Source organism: Arvicanthis niloticus, chromosome 17, assembly GCF_011762505.2.
Source record: "Arvicanthis niloticus isolate mArvNil1 chromosome 17, mArvNil1.pat.X, whole genome shotgun sequence".
NCBI lineage: Eukaryota > Metazoa > Chordata > Mammalia > Rodentia > Muridae > Arvicanthis > Arvicanthis niloticus.
The window spans coordinates 44,983,410-44,997,941 of record NC_047674.1 but is presented as its reverse complement, the minus strand read 5'-3'; the positions used below and the strand labels follow the sequence as shown (position 1 = coordinate 44,997,941).

At 44.3% G+C, this 14,532-nt stretch overlaps 1 protein-coding gene across 2 annotated transcripts in view; it reads left to right on the top strand.

Annotated features, from left to right (window-relative positions):
- Positions 1-10,469, top strand: part of Paqr8 (progestin and adipoQ receptor family member 8) — a 40,626-nt gene extending 30,157 nt beyond the window's left edge. For both annotated transcript variants that reach the window (XM_034521664.2, XM_076915218.1), the window contains exons 2-3: positions 2,934-3,115; positions 5,548-10,469. In XM_034521664.2, coding sequence (XP_034377555.1) covers positions 5,591-6,655 — 1,065 coding nt within the window. In that variant the 5' untranslated portion in view covers positions 2,934-3,115; positions 5,548-5,590 and the 3' untranslated portion in view covers positions 6,656-10,469. The remainder of the gene's footprint in view (positions 1-2,933; positions 3,116-5,547) is intronic.
- Positions 10,470-14,532: the final 4,063 nt, after the last annotated feature.

Here is a 14,532-nt window from a genome sequence, read left to right as displayed (position 1 = left end):
GGCAGACACTCTGAGTGGTTAATGTGCATGTACAGACTCAGGCAGGAGACTGTCCCAAAGTAAAGTCGACAGATCTACCACGAAGGCAGCAATGTCACACTTGCAATCAACTTCCTTGTAGGCAATGATAAGGAGTTAGTGGTTGGTTTTTTTGTTTTGGTTTGGTTTTTTTTTTTTTTTTAAAACAAAACAGCATTGAGTGTTCGTTATGACTGTGGTTTTGTTGGTTACTCTCAAAGGGAGAATCTCCTATCAGACAAAGAGGTAGTTACTAAGGAAAGAACAGTGAAATAGTACCCTGTCTTTCTGATGGGTTTAGAATTTCATACCCCTGGGGGCCCCCCAAATGTAAGCCTATCTGGTCCTTAGAAAGAAAACTATATCTTTAAGACCCCCAAATTGCTGGGGCATTTAAGAAATTATGTTCTGGCTTATATAATGGCAGCATTATTGCTGGATAACCAGGTTTCACTTTCAGGTACACAACACAGAGATTTATGAAGGAGATACAACAACTGAGGTGGCTGCAATTTAAACATCTAATTTGCAAAGGAAATGGTGATTCTGCTGTGTGTGTGTGTGTGTGTGTGTGTGTGTGTGTGTGCATGTATTCGTGGATATATGGGCGTGTGTGTGTGTGTGTGTGTGAGTGTGTGTTCCTTTGTAGTTAAATTTAATATTCCTTTGATCTCACCCCTTTCTTTTCTTTTCATTCTTTTAAAGAATTATTTCTTTAGTTTATGTATCTGAGTACATTGTAGCTGTCTTCAGACACACCAGAAGAGGGCATCAGTTCCCATTACAGATAGTTATGAAGTACCATGCAGTTGCTGCAAATTGAACTCAGGACCTCTGGAAGAGCAGTCAACGCTCTTAGCCGCTGAGCCATCTCTCCAGCCCAGTCTTCCCCATTTCTGCTTCTTAGTTCCATAAACCTCTTCCTAGTTGGTTTTCTGTGAGAGCAAAGTAAAAATACCCAATTTTAGTAGAAATCCAGCATACAGTCAAAAAGCGCGTGAGCAGTAGGAAGACTGGAGGAGCTGTAACAACAGGCTCTGAATCCATAGCTGTTTGAAGGCCAGGAAGTGGGCAGCATCACCATCTTCTCTCTCAGAGCAGACTGACAACCATTAGTTCTCAGAACTGAATTATGCTCCATTTCATCCATTAACCAAACCCTAAAGCTTTAGTCTTTAGAAATTCTGTTGTCATTGGGTCATGGGGACTCACTGAATAGATATCCTATCTGAGAGGACAGGAAGATGGGAAGGGTGAATTTGTGAAGTACTGTGCCATTTACCTCTAGGTACAGAACTGGATGTGATTGGTATGAGTTTCCCAACACTATGAAAATGTCCTATTGATGTATCTGAATGGAGCCTGCTTGCTCGGCGTCTTTCTGTACAGCTTCATATCTTCAGTGTCTCCCAACCAAAAGACTGGAATGGAAGTAATTTCATTTCTTTTTTAAAAATTATTTATTTTTACTTATGCATATGTGTGTATGTCTGTGTGCTGCGTGTGCACAGGGAGCTACGGAGGTCAAAGGAGGTCACTAGATCCCCTGGAACTGGTGTCGCAGGTAGTTATGAGAGGCCTGAGGTGGGGACGGGGAGCCAAACTCAGGTCCTCTGAAAAAGCAGCAAGCTCTTAAATAATACCCATCTCTCTACTCCTTCATTTCATTTTCTTACCTGCTTTACAAGAGAGATAAAAGGAACCCGTGTATGAACAACAGAGTTCCATAAAACCCAGCATCTCCAGAAAAGATGTTGCTAATGGCAGCGGGATATATTGAAAGGTCATCTGGTCTCCCAGGCTCATTCCTGTAGATGTCCCTTCAAGCTCAGCAGCAGAAACCCAGGCACTGTGATCTCTCTGTTGGTCCAGTGGTGGACACACCAAGTAGCTAGTTTCTTTCTCTCTCTCTCTCTCTCTCTCTCTCTCTCTCTCTCTCTCTCTCTCTCTCTCTCTCTCTTCTATTTTTAGATGAATGAAGATATCCTAACAACTACTTTCTTCTATGTTGTCTTTTTCTCTTTCTGGTATATTCTGTAATCCCTGTTTTTCTCTTGGTACCTCTAGTTTGTATGCTGAACCTTAGTTCAGTATCCTGGCAAGATACTACGGTTTGTGGGGTGTGTGTGTGTGTGTGTGTGTGTGTGTGTTTCTGTTTGATGGACACTGGCTAAGTGGTGATGAATGCCACGATAGAAGAACACGGTACACACAAACCACCATGCTTGCATCTCAAATGAGTTACGGCACTAATAAAAGCAAGTGAGCTATTGGATTTAGAACCAAGCATCTTGTTAATTACTTTCCAGGCTTTCTGTCCTGTAGATTTTACTTCAGTGTGCAAGGCAGCTCCTCACTAACTATTTCATAGATGAGAGATTGCAGGCTAGAGGCATATGACCTGTGACAGCAGTGTTCAGGACTGGAGCTCATGTCTTTCTGCCAGTGTCATACAGAGGAGTTCACTCTGATTGCGGTTTCTAGATTTGTGACTAAAAAATTCTTCAAGTTACAGGACATGGTGGGATGGGAATTGGGATGCTGAAATAGGAGTTTCATGTGTCCAAGAGCTAGCCTGAGCTACAGAACACAACCCTGTCTTATAACAACAACAATGAAAGCGTAGGTGTTGAAGAGATAGTTCATTGGTTACAGCACTTGCCAGTCTTGTAGAGGACCCAGGTTCGGTTCCCAAGTCCCACCCATTTGTAAGTCCAGTTCCAGAGGAGCCACACTCTCTTCTGAGCTCCCCTGGACCCAGGCTCATGTGTGGTGCATATATATGCACATGCAGGCAAAGCATCGAATAAACCACACATAAAACACACATACTCATAAAATAAAATAATGCGGTAAATTATCCGTTCTCTGCCTGAGGTCTTACATTTTGTTTCATCTGTTTGTTTTTCCTTCAGGAGTCCCTCAATTCCTGACTGAAGCACTTGAAGTAGTTTATCTGCCAGCTCTCCCTCCCTGCTTGTTTGCAGAGACCCCGTGTGTCATTGTGCGCCTCAGCTGGAGCGAGGACTGCACCTCTCTGTCGTAGTCCCACTACATATCTATCTATGGAACATCACAGACACTAATCTCTACAAAGGTAAGTAGCCTCCCTTTTTGGTCATTGTACCCCTATTCCCTAACACAGACCCCAACCCAGAACTACTTAACTCTTACTGATTACCCTCTCAGACCAGGCAACTCCGTACACAACAGGTAAAATTCTTACCCTCATTTTATAGAGGAAGAGACTGAGACCTGTAAAGTTCTTGCTGGCCATTCAAGTAACAACAAAACCAGGGCTTAGCTCCAGGTTGTCCTCAACTTTTACATTTCTATTCTTTTATTCCTGACCTTAAAAAAAAAAAACCTTACTAGGTATTTTTCTTCCTTTTTAATTAGATATTTTCTTTATTTTTATTTCAAATGTTATCCCCTTTCCTGGTTTCCTTTCTGCAAACCCCCAATCCCATTCCCCCCCTTATCCTGCTTCTGTGAGGGTGCTCCTCCACCCACCCACTCCCACCTCACCACCCTAGCATTCCTCTACCCTGGGGCATCGAGCCTTCACAGGGCCAAGGGCCTCCCCTCCATTGGTGCCAGATAAGGCCCCTTCAGCTCCTTCAGTCCTTCCCCTAACTCCTCCATTGGGGCCCTGTGCTCAGTCCAGTGGTTGACCCCGAGCATCCACATCTGTGTTGGTCAGGATATTTTTCTTTCTGCATTAAAAACCGGGAAGCCAAGATACTACACTTTCTGGGCAGCACTTGTTGCATCCTCTTTGGTTGAGGACCTTTGGAAGAAGGGGGCCATGTAGATAAAGCAAGAATTTAAGTTTCTCCAGAAAAAAAAAAAAGGTCAGAAAATAAAAGACACAGAAAGTGCCCTGTGTTAAAACTCATTTTACTCAGTGAATGCACATGAAACCCCATCAATTTTATGATACAAGTCTTGTGTGCATCTGGCTGAATCACCGCCTAGAAATCCTAAGTACAACGCAAGCATTTCAGAGTTCGGGAATTCATGACCTATGGATGTAGTTATCCGGGAGAGGCAAATCCCAAGTTACTTGCTTCCCTCAGCACCAGCTAACAAAAAAATAGAGCAGTCTCTGCAATCAGACTTTAGTTATAACTGTATATATTCAGGCTATGGTTTTAATTCCTCTGTTGAATGAATGGTTTGACACAGGCGTTAAAGGTAAGAATATTAAGGACCTGGTCAGACAGAGAGTATAGAACTAAGAAAATGACCTTGAAAGGGGGTGTTGAGAGGGTTTAGCTGGTAAAGACCCCTAACTACAAATCTGACATTGTGCACTGGGTCCCTGGAGCCTACGAGACGGAAAGAGGGAGAGAGATAATTCCTCCAGTTGTCCTCTGATCTATACAGATGTGCCATGGCACCCAAGTATGTGACACACACACACACACACACACACACACACACAAAGCCAAATAAATGTTTTCGTTTTGAATAAAGAAAGAAAACGCCCAGCAGAATGCAATTCAACTAAAAACAGAAAGAAAACGCTAAGCTGTGTTTCCACTGTCGGCCAGCAGAGGGATCCATGTGCCTGAGCTTCTGTGACTGACCCACTTAGAGGGCTCACTGCAGTAACAGGCCTGGAACATGACCAGGCTTTGCAGATGGGTACCAACATACCCAACACGTTTGTTTGTTTTTCCAGCAGTGATGACTTTACACTGCTCAGATACTCCACACTATGCACTGCTCTTTCCAAATCTCACTGGTAAATAACCTGCCTTTAACCTCACCAATTACTTGCCTTAGATTTTTAAAGTTTCCAGGAAGATTAGTGAATAGTTTCAGATTGGGTGGGTGCTGAAGAAATAGATGCCATGTTTGTTTGTTTGTTTGTTTACTTTTGGCTTTTCGAGACAGGGTTACTCTGTGTAACAGTCCTGGCTGTCCTGGACCTCACTTTGTAGACAAGGCTGGGCTCAAACTCACTATTTATCTGTCTGTCTATTTGTTTGTTTGTCTGTTTGTTTGTTTATCTATCTATGGATAAGACACGGCTATATAGCATAGGTGACCTTGAGTTGTGGAACTCAGCCAGGCCTCCAACTGACAGCCTTCAGAGTATTGGGATTATAGGCATATGCTATCATTCCCAACTGAAAATTATTCTTTTATTTGAATCCACTTAACACTCCAAGGACAACTGATTGATTACATTTAAGTGGTAACTAGGGAATGTAGTGGTCTTTACTTTCTAGGTATCCTTAGCTCTTATTACTGAGGCATGCGGGACTACCACGGCCATTATACAAGAGCTGCCTCTCCCTCACACTGTAGAGAACAGTAACCAAGGAGTCCGAATGTTGCCACAGTGACGGAGGATGCTGCAACTCCACAGTACAGATAAAGAAAACGAGGTGCCGAGAACCCATCTGGAATTCCGTGCTTCCTGGGTTGTCTGAGCAAGCCGTGCTCCATTATGAAAAGATATAGTTACTTGGCCAACTTAGCTGCATTTGTCTCTCAGTTTTCCTCTCTTTCCTTCAGGTTGTCCTACTGAGCCCCGAGGAGCCCGGGGGCCACTGCTACCATGACGACCGCCATCCTGGAGCGCCTGAGCACCCTGTCTGTGAGTGGGCAGCAGCTGCGCCGTCTGCCCAAGATTCTGGAAGAAGGGCTCCCCAAGATGCCGTGCACCGTTCCAGAAACCGACGTGCCCCAGCTCTTTAGGGAGCCATACATCCACGCGGGCTACCGCCCCACGGGGCACGAGTGGCGTTACTACTTCTTCAGCCTCTTTCAGAAGCACAACGAGGTGGTCAACGTCTGGACCCACTTGCTGGCGGCCCTGGCGGTCCTTTTGAGATTCTGGGCCTTTGTGGAGGCAGGGGCACTGCAGTGGGCCTCCCCCCACACCCTACCCCTGCTCCTCTTTATCCTGTCGTCAATCACTTACCTCACCTGCAGCCTCTTGGCCCACCTGCTGCAGTCCAAGTCAGAGCTGTCCCACTACACTTTTTACTTTGTAGACTACGTCGGGGTCAGCGTCTACCAGTATGGCAGCGCATTGGCTCACTTTTTCTATAGCTCCGACCAAGCCTGGTATGAGCGCTTCTGGCTGTTCTTCCTGCCGGCAGCGGCTTTCTGTGGCTGGCTATCGTGCGCTGGCTGTTGCTACGCCAAGTATCGCTACCGACGGCCTTATCCAGTTATGCGGAAGATCTGTCAAGTGGTACCAGCAGGGCTGGCCTTCGTCCTAGACATCAGCCCCGTGGCACACCGCGTGGCTCTCTGCCACCTGGCCGGTTGCCAGGAGCAGGCGGCCTGGTACCACACCTTCCAGATCCTCTTCTTCCTTGTCAGCGCGTACTTCTTCTCATGCCCTGTACCGGAGAAGTACTTCCCCGGTTCCTGTGACATTGTGGGCCATGGACATCAAATCTTCCACGCCTTCCTTTCCATCTGCACGCTCTCCCAGCTGGAGGCCATTCTTCTGGACTACCAGGGACGCCATGAGATCTTCCTCCAGCGCCACGGTCCCCTGTCTGTCTACACAGCCTGTCTCTCCTTTTTCTTTTTAGCCGCCTGCAGTGGGGCCACCGCCTCCCTCCTGAGGCACAAGGTCAAGGACAGACTGATTAAGAAAGACTCCTGAGGTTGGCAAATGAGGAAAGGTGTGGCGGTGGGGCTACTGTGACTTGGAGAAAACTTGACCCAATAATAGAAGTTGACTTTTTATTTTTAAGGCTTGATTTTTTTTAAAAAAAATTAATATGTATTACGGGCTGAGGATGAAACTCAATTGGCAGAGAGTGCTTACATAGCATATAGGAAGGCCAGGGTTTGATCTCCAGTGCCACAAAAGCCAGGATAGTAGCATCCAAGGAGGCAGAGGCAGGAAGATCAGGAATTCTAGATCACCCTCCGATGCATAGAGTTCAAGGCTAGCCTTTGATACATGATATCCTATCTCAAAAAAAAAAAAAAAGGTTATGTATTTTCAAAGGCATAGTATGACTACAGAATTTCAAATGCAGGCCATTTGAGAGTTATAAAACGGAGCATTCATTTTTCTGTCTGGGTTATTATAGCCTTGTTTGGGAAGAGATCTTGGCTAAGATTTATGAGATCCCAAACTCAGGAGAACCGTCCTCACGCACGAACAGTGAACAGAATTCCGGGTTGTGGCTTCCAAAGCCGAGTCCTGAAACTAGACAGATAATCAAACTGGACTGCCAAGAATATTGGCTGTTCTTCACCCTAATAGAACAGCCATCCTCCGCTGCTGGTCTTGGTATCTGTGTAAATTGACCCATGGACTCTGTCTTCTTATCAGGATTTCAGCTTGTCTAGGGTGGAAAAAAATCAGAATCTCCAAGATGATTCCTTGAAACTCTTAGACAGAATGGACTATTCAATTTATCTGATTTCTGGTCTCAACCACTGCACCTCTGGTTCTTCTCTCAGGATAACCAATTAGCTGGCCGGTTTGCCCGAAGTACTACTGTTCTCATCCCTAGTCTGCATGGTAACATAAAGAATCCCGAAGCTATTACACTTCCAGGAACTGCTTGGAGCCTTTTGAACATCCAGGAAGCTGATTCTCATGTAATACAGAAACATCGACAGATTTAACAGTGCCAAGCCGGGAGACCCAGCCAGCAAACATGGGTATCCTTGCCTGTTTGCTGCCCATGGGTCCCTTCTAGTTTATATCTGTGGATTGCAGTATTAACTGCAAGCCATTTAAGGTTGTCTTGCAGGTCAGAAGATTGATTGTCTGGAGGTTTGAACAGACTCTTTTAAAAGCATGGCCCTAAAGTTCTTCGAAAAAGCTAATTATTTCAAGCGGATCCTAAGATCCAAGGTTCAAGTTTCTGTTAGATGCTGTCCCATGACGGACCAACCTGGCTACCCCAGTTCAGGCTCCTCAAACAGGCAGTTTCACCTCAGATTTGAGAAGAAACCTTAAAGTGGGTCCTAGGACGGGTACATGTGTGCTCACTGTTGTTGGCTCCTGAAGGTCCATTGAGTAAGAACGAGGCACCTGATGGCCAAACTCACTGTTTCTGATATTGCTGCCGGCGGCTGATGTGAGAGAGTGGTGCTTGCTGCTGATATGTTTTGGCCACACAGCTCTCCCCGAGGACCGTCTTCTGTGTGAATCCAGTGAAGGAGGCTGTGGTGGAGGAAGGGCTGAGATGCCTTCTACTCACAGGCTGCTTTTCTGATCAGTATAAGGTCCCCGTGTGCTAAAAAAAGGAAGTTAAAGTTTTCAACCCCAGATTAATGAACCTCCTCAACTATTAGGTCACTTGCTAGTTTTAAAACCTTTGTTTTCTATCCTTTTTTTTTTTTTTGTGAGTGATTTGTGAATGTTGTGCCTTACACATGGGAATGTCTAAACTCTTTAATATATACACACATGGAATGTTCTGTTTTGAGTTATTGGGACAAAGAACAAAAGGAACCCCCAGAAAGCTAGAGTGGCCTGTTAATCAACTAGTAATCTGTATTTGGGGGAGGGGTCAACAGAGGTATCCATACTGCCTTCAAGAAAGCATGCGTCTCCTGCACTGTTTTATTAGATGGGTTTCCTGTTCATTTACAGTCAGGAAGAGGAACGTCTATGCTAGCCAAGTGATCCGAGGTTCCGGTTGTCAAGCCCAAGTTCATGCCAAGGAATGTTATCGAAACTGAACTGGTCTGAACTGAACAAAGACTGGTTGGGGTGTGTATGTGTAAATGCTACAAGTAGAGGGTCTATTTAAAATGGGAACCAGAAAGTGTTAGAAATTCTGTTGTTATGGATTCAAAGATTCTTTTAAAAGTTGGTGGGAAACGTGAGAGAGGGAAGGGAAGAGGAAGGTGTTCTTGTGGTGGTGTCTGTGAACAAAGAGTTTATTCTCTTTCTTTTCTCTCTCTCTCCCTCTCTCTTTCTTTCTTTCTTTCTTCCTTCCTTCCTTCCTTCCTTTCTTTCTTTTTTCTTTTTTAGATCAGATCTCACGGTATAATCCAGGCTGGCCTGAAAATCCTTATGTAGACCAGGCTGACCTTGAACTCTAGAGATCAACCTGTCTCTGCCTCCCAAGTGACAGAGCTAAAGGTGGGCACCACCACTCTCAGCCGCATGGACAGAGATCTGTGTCTTTCAATGCTCCTGCAGCCCAGTGTCAAGCTGAACTCGGTTCCTCGTGGATCCGTGATACCATAAGTGTAAAATGTGAGATACTGGCATTCAATTTTTAGTTTAATTATACAAATATTGCTAACTACTGATTTGGGAACTGCTAAGAAAGAAAAAAGAAAGTGATTTCTATGGAGTTGGGACTTGAACCCAAGACTTGAGACATGTTAACCAAGAGTTTCCTCATTGACCTACACCCCAGGCCAAGGAACAGTGTATGTATAATAGATATTTGGGGGGACATTAGGTAGGGGACTGTGATCTTCCCTGAAAACACCAGTATCTAATTGGAATGATGTAAATGCCTTTACAAATGCATACACAACATGGGTGATTTTTAACTCTTCAGATTCCTTGAACAGTGTCATCACAATGAGCCTATCAGGATGGTAAAGACTAGGTTAGTTTAAAAGTTAACAACTAAGAATTGTAAAAACAAGTGTGCATGCCTCTTGATTTACAATGGTGGGGTTTGCCACCCTGCAAAATCAGCATAATGTTAAAAAAATGATATAAAGGAAATAGTTATCTTGCTTTCCAAAACTAGAAATTTTGGTTGTTGCCCCTCTTAATTAAGACCATCAACCCATTAATATGGAAATGCCTGTGATAAAAATTAACCTATCAGTCATTTACACTTTCTCATGAATAAAATCCTTGTGGATTGATTTAAGTCCCTACCTAGTTCAAGAAAAGGGGCTCACACGATCCATTTGGGGGTGCCTTGTTTCTCATTTCAGAATCCCGACTTTCGTTTGCCGGTGAAGGCTATTTTTGTTGTTTCTGGTCTGAGGTGTTTGTTTTGTTTGAGATGGAGCTCGCTGTGTATCCCAGGCTGGCCTGGAGCTCCAGATTGTTTCTCCCGTCGCAGTCGGGCAAGGAGCTGGGATTACAGGCTGCACCGCCACCACATTCAGTTCTAATAAACTAATTTTAAAGTTCTTAAAGATGTCAGGGTTACAATTTCAGCTCTTAAGTCTCTCAATAACAATAGTGCAAGCCATGAACTGGAAGCTTGAAACAGAGTTCAGAGTCCTTTCCAGGAGGGCAATGTACTGTAGCCCCGTTTCTGTCGCCCTCCAATTGTTTGGTTACTGCTCTGTAGTTCCACCTGGATCCTCTAGAGGGCGATGTTGTCTTACTCAGTGCTCTCTCAGCGCTTGTTGTCAAGGCTTCGCCGCTAAAATTGTGTTTTGCTTGGCTAAAGAAAAAGTGTGGGATTATTTTCTGTCTCTATAAACCTACTTACGTGAATAATCATTAAACAGATTTTGTATATGGATTGTTGTCGTGTTGATAATGTAAAGAAAGCTAGCTGCTTTGACTCCTTGACAAGGGCTACCTGGACCCAATGCTCATTCCAAAGCCGGGTTTTTATTTAGCCTGACCCTGCCAGTTAAGAGATGTTGAACACTAACTGCATCCATCTAAAACTAGGAATGTAAAAACTTCCCAAAATAAGTCTACTGCGAATTTCTCTACTTGTAGGCAGAACAAACTACCCTTCGAAGAAATGTGGAGTTGATTTCTCTGCAGATCTCAATACAATTGCATAGGTATTCCTAGCTACACTACAATCATCAAAGACCATGGCCTTTTGCACTGATGGCCTTCATTATTTTGAAATATATAAAATTATGAATTTCAAAAAGCAATATAGAACTTTCAGGAACATAATGCCCCCGGCCTTCATGAAAGTGATGTGGGTTTTCCACCAGAGTTCATGTGTCTAATTTGTTAAGTTTAGAAAAAGAAATCAAACAGAATAAGCTTGCTAGCATAGAGTAAAGGGTTTTGTTGTATCATGACTCTCAGAGGAAGACGTGCCAAGAGGACTGACCAAATCAAGTTTTAACACACCATGCTTTTCCCTTCCCATCCGTTTGAGCTTCTGTGTAAGTATGACACAAGGAAGGCCAAAGGGTTTCTATTGATGCAGGGTAGTGGCTCTCAACTTTTCTAATGACATGATCCTTTTGAACATTTTCTCATGTTGTAATGACCCCAAACCATAAAAAATTATCTTCGTTGCTACTTTGTAACTGTAATTTTGCTACAGTTAAGAGTTGTAGTACCTGTGTTTTCTGATGGTGACCCATCCCTGTGAAAGGGTCGATTGATCCAGAGGGGCCACGACCCACTGCTTCAGAACTGCCGATCTAGAGGGAGTGAGAAAGGTGGTGATGTTTCGAGAACTCACTGTAACGTCAAATATTTACAAGAAAACTTCAGGGCCCAGCTAATCAGAAACACCAGCTCCAAATATCTGCAGTCTTTTTCAGTGTGTACGAAACGGTCCCACACAGCCTGAGGCTTTCCATAATCTCACCGGACCTTCTGGTCCCCGAACACCTCCTAAGTGGCAGTGGGCTGTGCCATTTCTTTTGCGGTTAAAAGAAAGTGAGCTGGCTCCACACGGTTCCTTGGCTATCAAAGAGAGCACTGTGTATTCCTCAGAGTCAGCCTGAGTAAATCACAAAGTCAGATCCACTGAGTTTCTTGAAAATAGTGTTGGATCCTTACATGAGAAAGCTGTCTGATAATCTTGCCTAATCCCAAATCTCCCTCACGTGTCACTGGGATCACCCCCTTGCCTAAGCAATTGGCTTCCCCTGAAGGGTAAGAGAAAAGAATAGAAGGAGCTTTCCAATGGTTCCCCCGCCTCTCAAGGAACCATTTTGTAGACTGGTAGAAAGGTGAGTGTTTTTGTTTGTTTGTTTTGTTGGTTTTTGGGGGTGTGTGTGGGTTTTTTTTGTTTTGGTTTGGTTTTTCGAGACAGGGTTTCTCTGTGTAGCCCTGGCTGTCCTGGAACTCACTCTGTAGACCAGGCTGGCCTCGAACTCAGAAATCCGCCTGCCTCTGCCTCCCAAGTGCTGGGATTAAAGGCGTGCGCCACCACCGCCCGGCGGGGTTGTGTTTTTTAAAAAGCAATCTCTGATTATTGAAGAAAATGTAGAAAAGTGAGAAGAAAAGAGAACCCATAGGCCCATTTAATAACATAAATGTTTGGGGAGAAAAGGAAAAGCTTTTATCAAAACATTTTCAATGGTAAAATGTACTTTAATGATGCCATGAAAAACTTCCTGGGGCAGAGGAAGGAACTAAAGATTTTTAAGCAACCGATTACTTTCATTTTATAACGTACAAAATCAACAGACTTCAGTTCAGCTTACAGGAGTACCAAGGGCTCCATTACACTCCCTTCTGACGTTATAACACGTAGGTAACCTGATGACACCAGTTTAGCAGACAAAGTCGGTGGCACACTGGCTCTCCTGTTGAGAGAATTGTACGAAATGCCTCTGTAGACTCAAATGCCCAGCAATAGCTGTGCTAGAGAGCCTTTGGCTGGGGCCCAGCCCGCCTGCAAACTGCATTTGTGAACCACTGATAGTCATCCGCAAACAGCTAGGACGGCCAGGTACCAGGCTTTGCCCTAAGCACCTGGGACCTAGTAGCAAAGAAAACACACAATCCCCTTAGTTGTAGAGAAACAGAAAACTGAATAAATGCAGTATTTGGTATGTTAGAAGTTGTCAGTGCCAGGAGAAAAAGAGCAAGGAAGAGGGGTGGGCTGAAGGTCTGGGCTGAATATACAGGTTTGGTTTGGTTTGGTTTGGTTTGGTTTGCTTTGCTTTGCTTTGCTTTGCTTTGCTTTGCTCTATGAGCGAGGTGTTTTGCCTTTAAGAACTGTGCTTCCAATTTGTATAGAACCCATGGAAGCTCGAATCTTCTGAAACTGGTCGTGAGCCACCACGTAGGTGCTGAGAATTGTCCCCAAGGTCCTCTGCAAGAGCCACCATCAGCTCTTTAAGAACTAAGCCATCACCCCAGCCCCTATTTGGTTTTTATACAGAGTCTCATGCAGCACAGGTTGGCTTCAGACTTGCTATGTAGCTGGGAAGGACCTGGAACTTCTGGTCCTGCTGCCTACAACTCCAGAGCGCTGGAATCATACACTTGGGCTTCCAAGCAAGGTTTTGTGCAGTGATTCTGGACAAATCTGGGGCTTTCTGATTGCTGGGCAAGTGCGTTATCAGTTTAGTGACATCCCCAGACCCATCAATCGTGAAAGGGAGGTGAGGACACTGGCTGTGCTTTGTCCAGCGTGTGCCAGCTTAGAAAGGAGACTGGTGAGAACAGAGGGAGCATATAAGACCTTATGGGGACTTCATTGTAACTTCAGGAAACGAGGGGGTGGCTGTTCCGGTTGCTGTTAATTTTTTAAATTACCACTTACTCATTATGATACTATTTCCTTCCATTTACACAAAACCAGGTTATTGTTAAATTCTTTGATTCATGGGCCTGGCCCAGCAAGCTCTTGCCTTCCTGTGGGCACACTTTGGGTGTGTGTGTGTGTGGCAGATTGTTCCCAGAGTATTCCTAAACTGCCCAGGATGGGCTCCACTTTCTTTGTTCTTTCTTTCTTTCTTTCTTTCTTTCTTTCTTTCTTTCTTTCTTTCTTTTTTTTTGTTGTTTTTTTTTTTTGTTTGTTTGTTTGTTTTTTGTTTTTTGAGACAGGGTTTCTCTGTGTAGCCCTGGCTGTCCTGGAACTCACTCTGTAGACCAGGATGGCCTCGAACTCAGAAATCCGCCTGCCTCTGCCTCCCAAGTGCTGGGATTAAAGGTGTGCGCCACCACCACCCGGCTTCGGCTCCACTTTCTAGAAAGTGCACTTCCACTTGGAACATTGCTTCATTCTGTCAACATTTGCATTGTACTCTGGGTAATTTTCTGGACAGACACGGAGTGACACATCCTGAACAGAGTCTATAAATAACAGTAACAGCTTATATGATGCTTCACGGATCCTGTGTTTTTCTCTCAAATTCTTTCACACACACCCCTCCCTCCCCAATAACAAGCGTGTTAGTTTCTGTTTTTATTGCCCCCACTTTACAATAAGGAGTTGAGGCATACATCAAATAAATTAACACAGGACTACCTGGTTTGGTAACAGACTCTTCCAGAAACTCAGGCCTTTGAATCCAAAGACACCATTTTTCCCCATCAGAATCAAACGAACATAGAAAAAAAATGTTCCCCCATGTCATTGTGTGAACTAGAAAAACTTTTAAATTGAGAGAAGAGTGTGATGTTGATTCTTCCTACATCCCTCAGTAAGTAAAACAAACCTCTGTGTGCAGTTCTCAGGGCATGTCTGCACACACTGGTCACACCTTCCCTCAGAGTGACACTGTCGGGCTGGCTGATACCAGAGATGAAATTCCATACGTGCTCCATGCCAGGATTCAGCTATAATCCCCAGATTGACTTTCTAGACCATAAACCTGCTTAAAGAACCACTAACTGGCCTAAAATTATCTCTCCATATTTCTTTA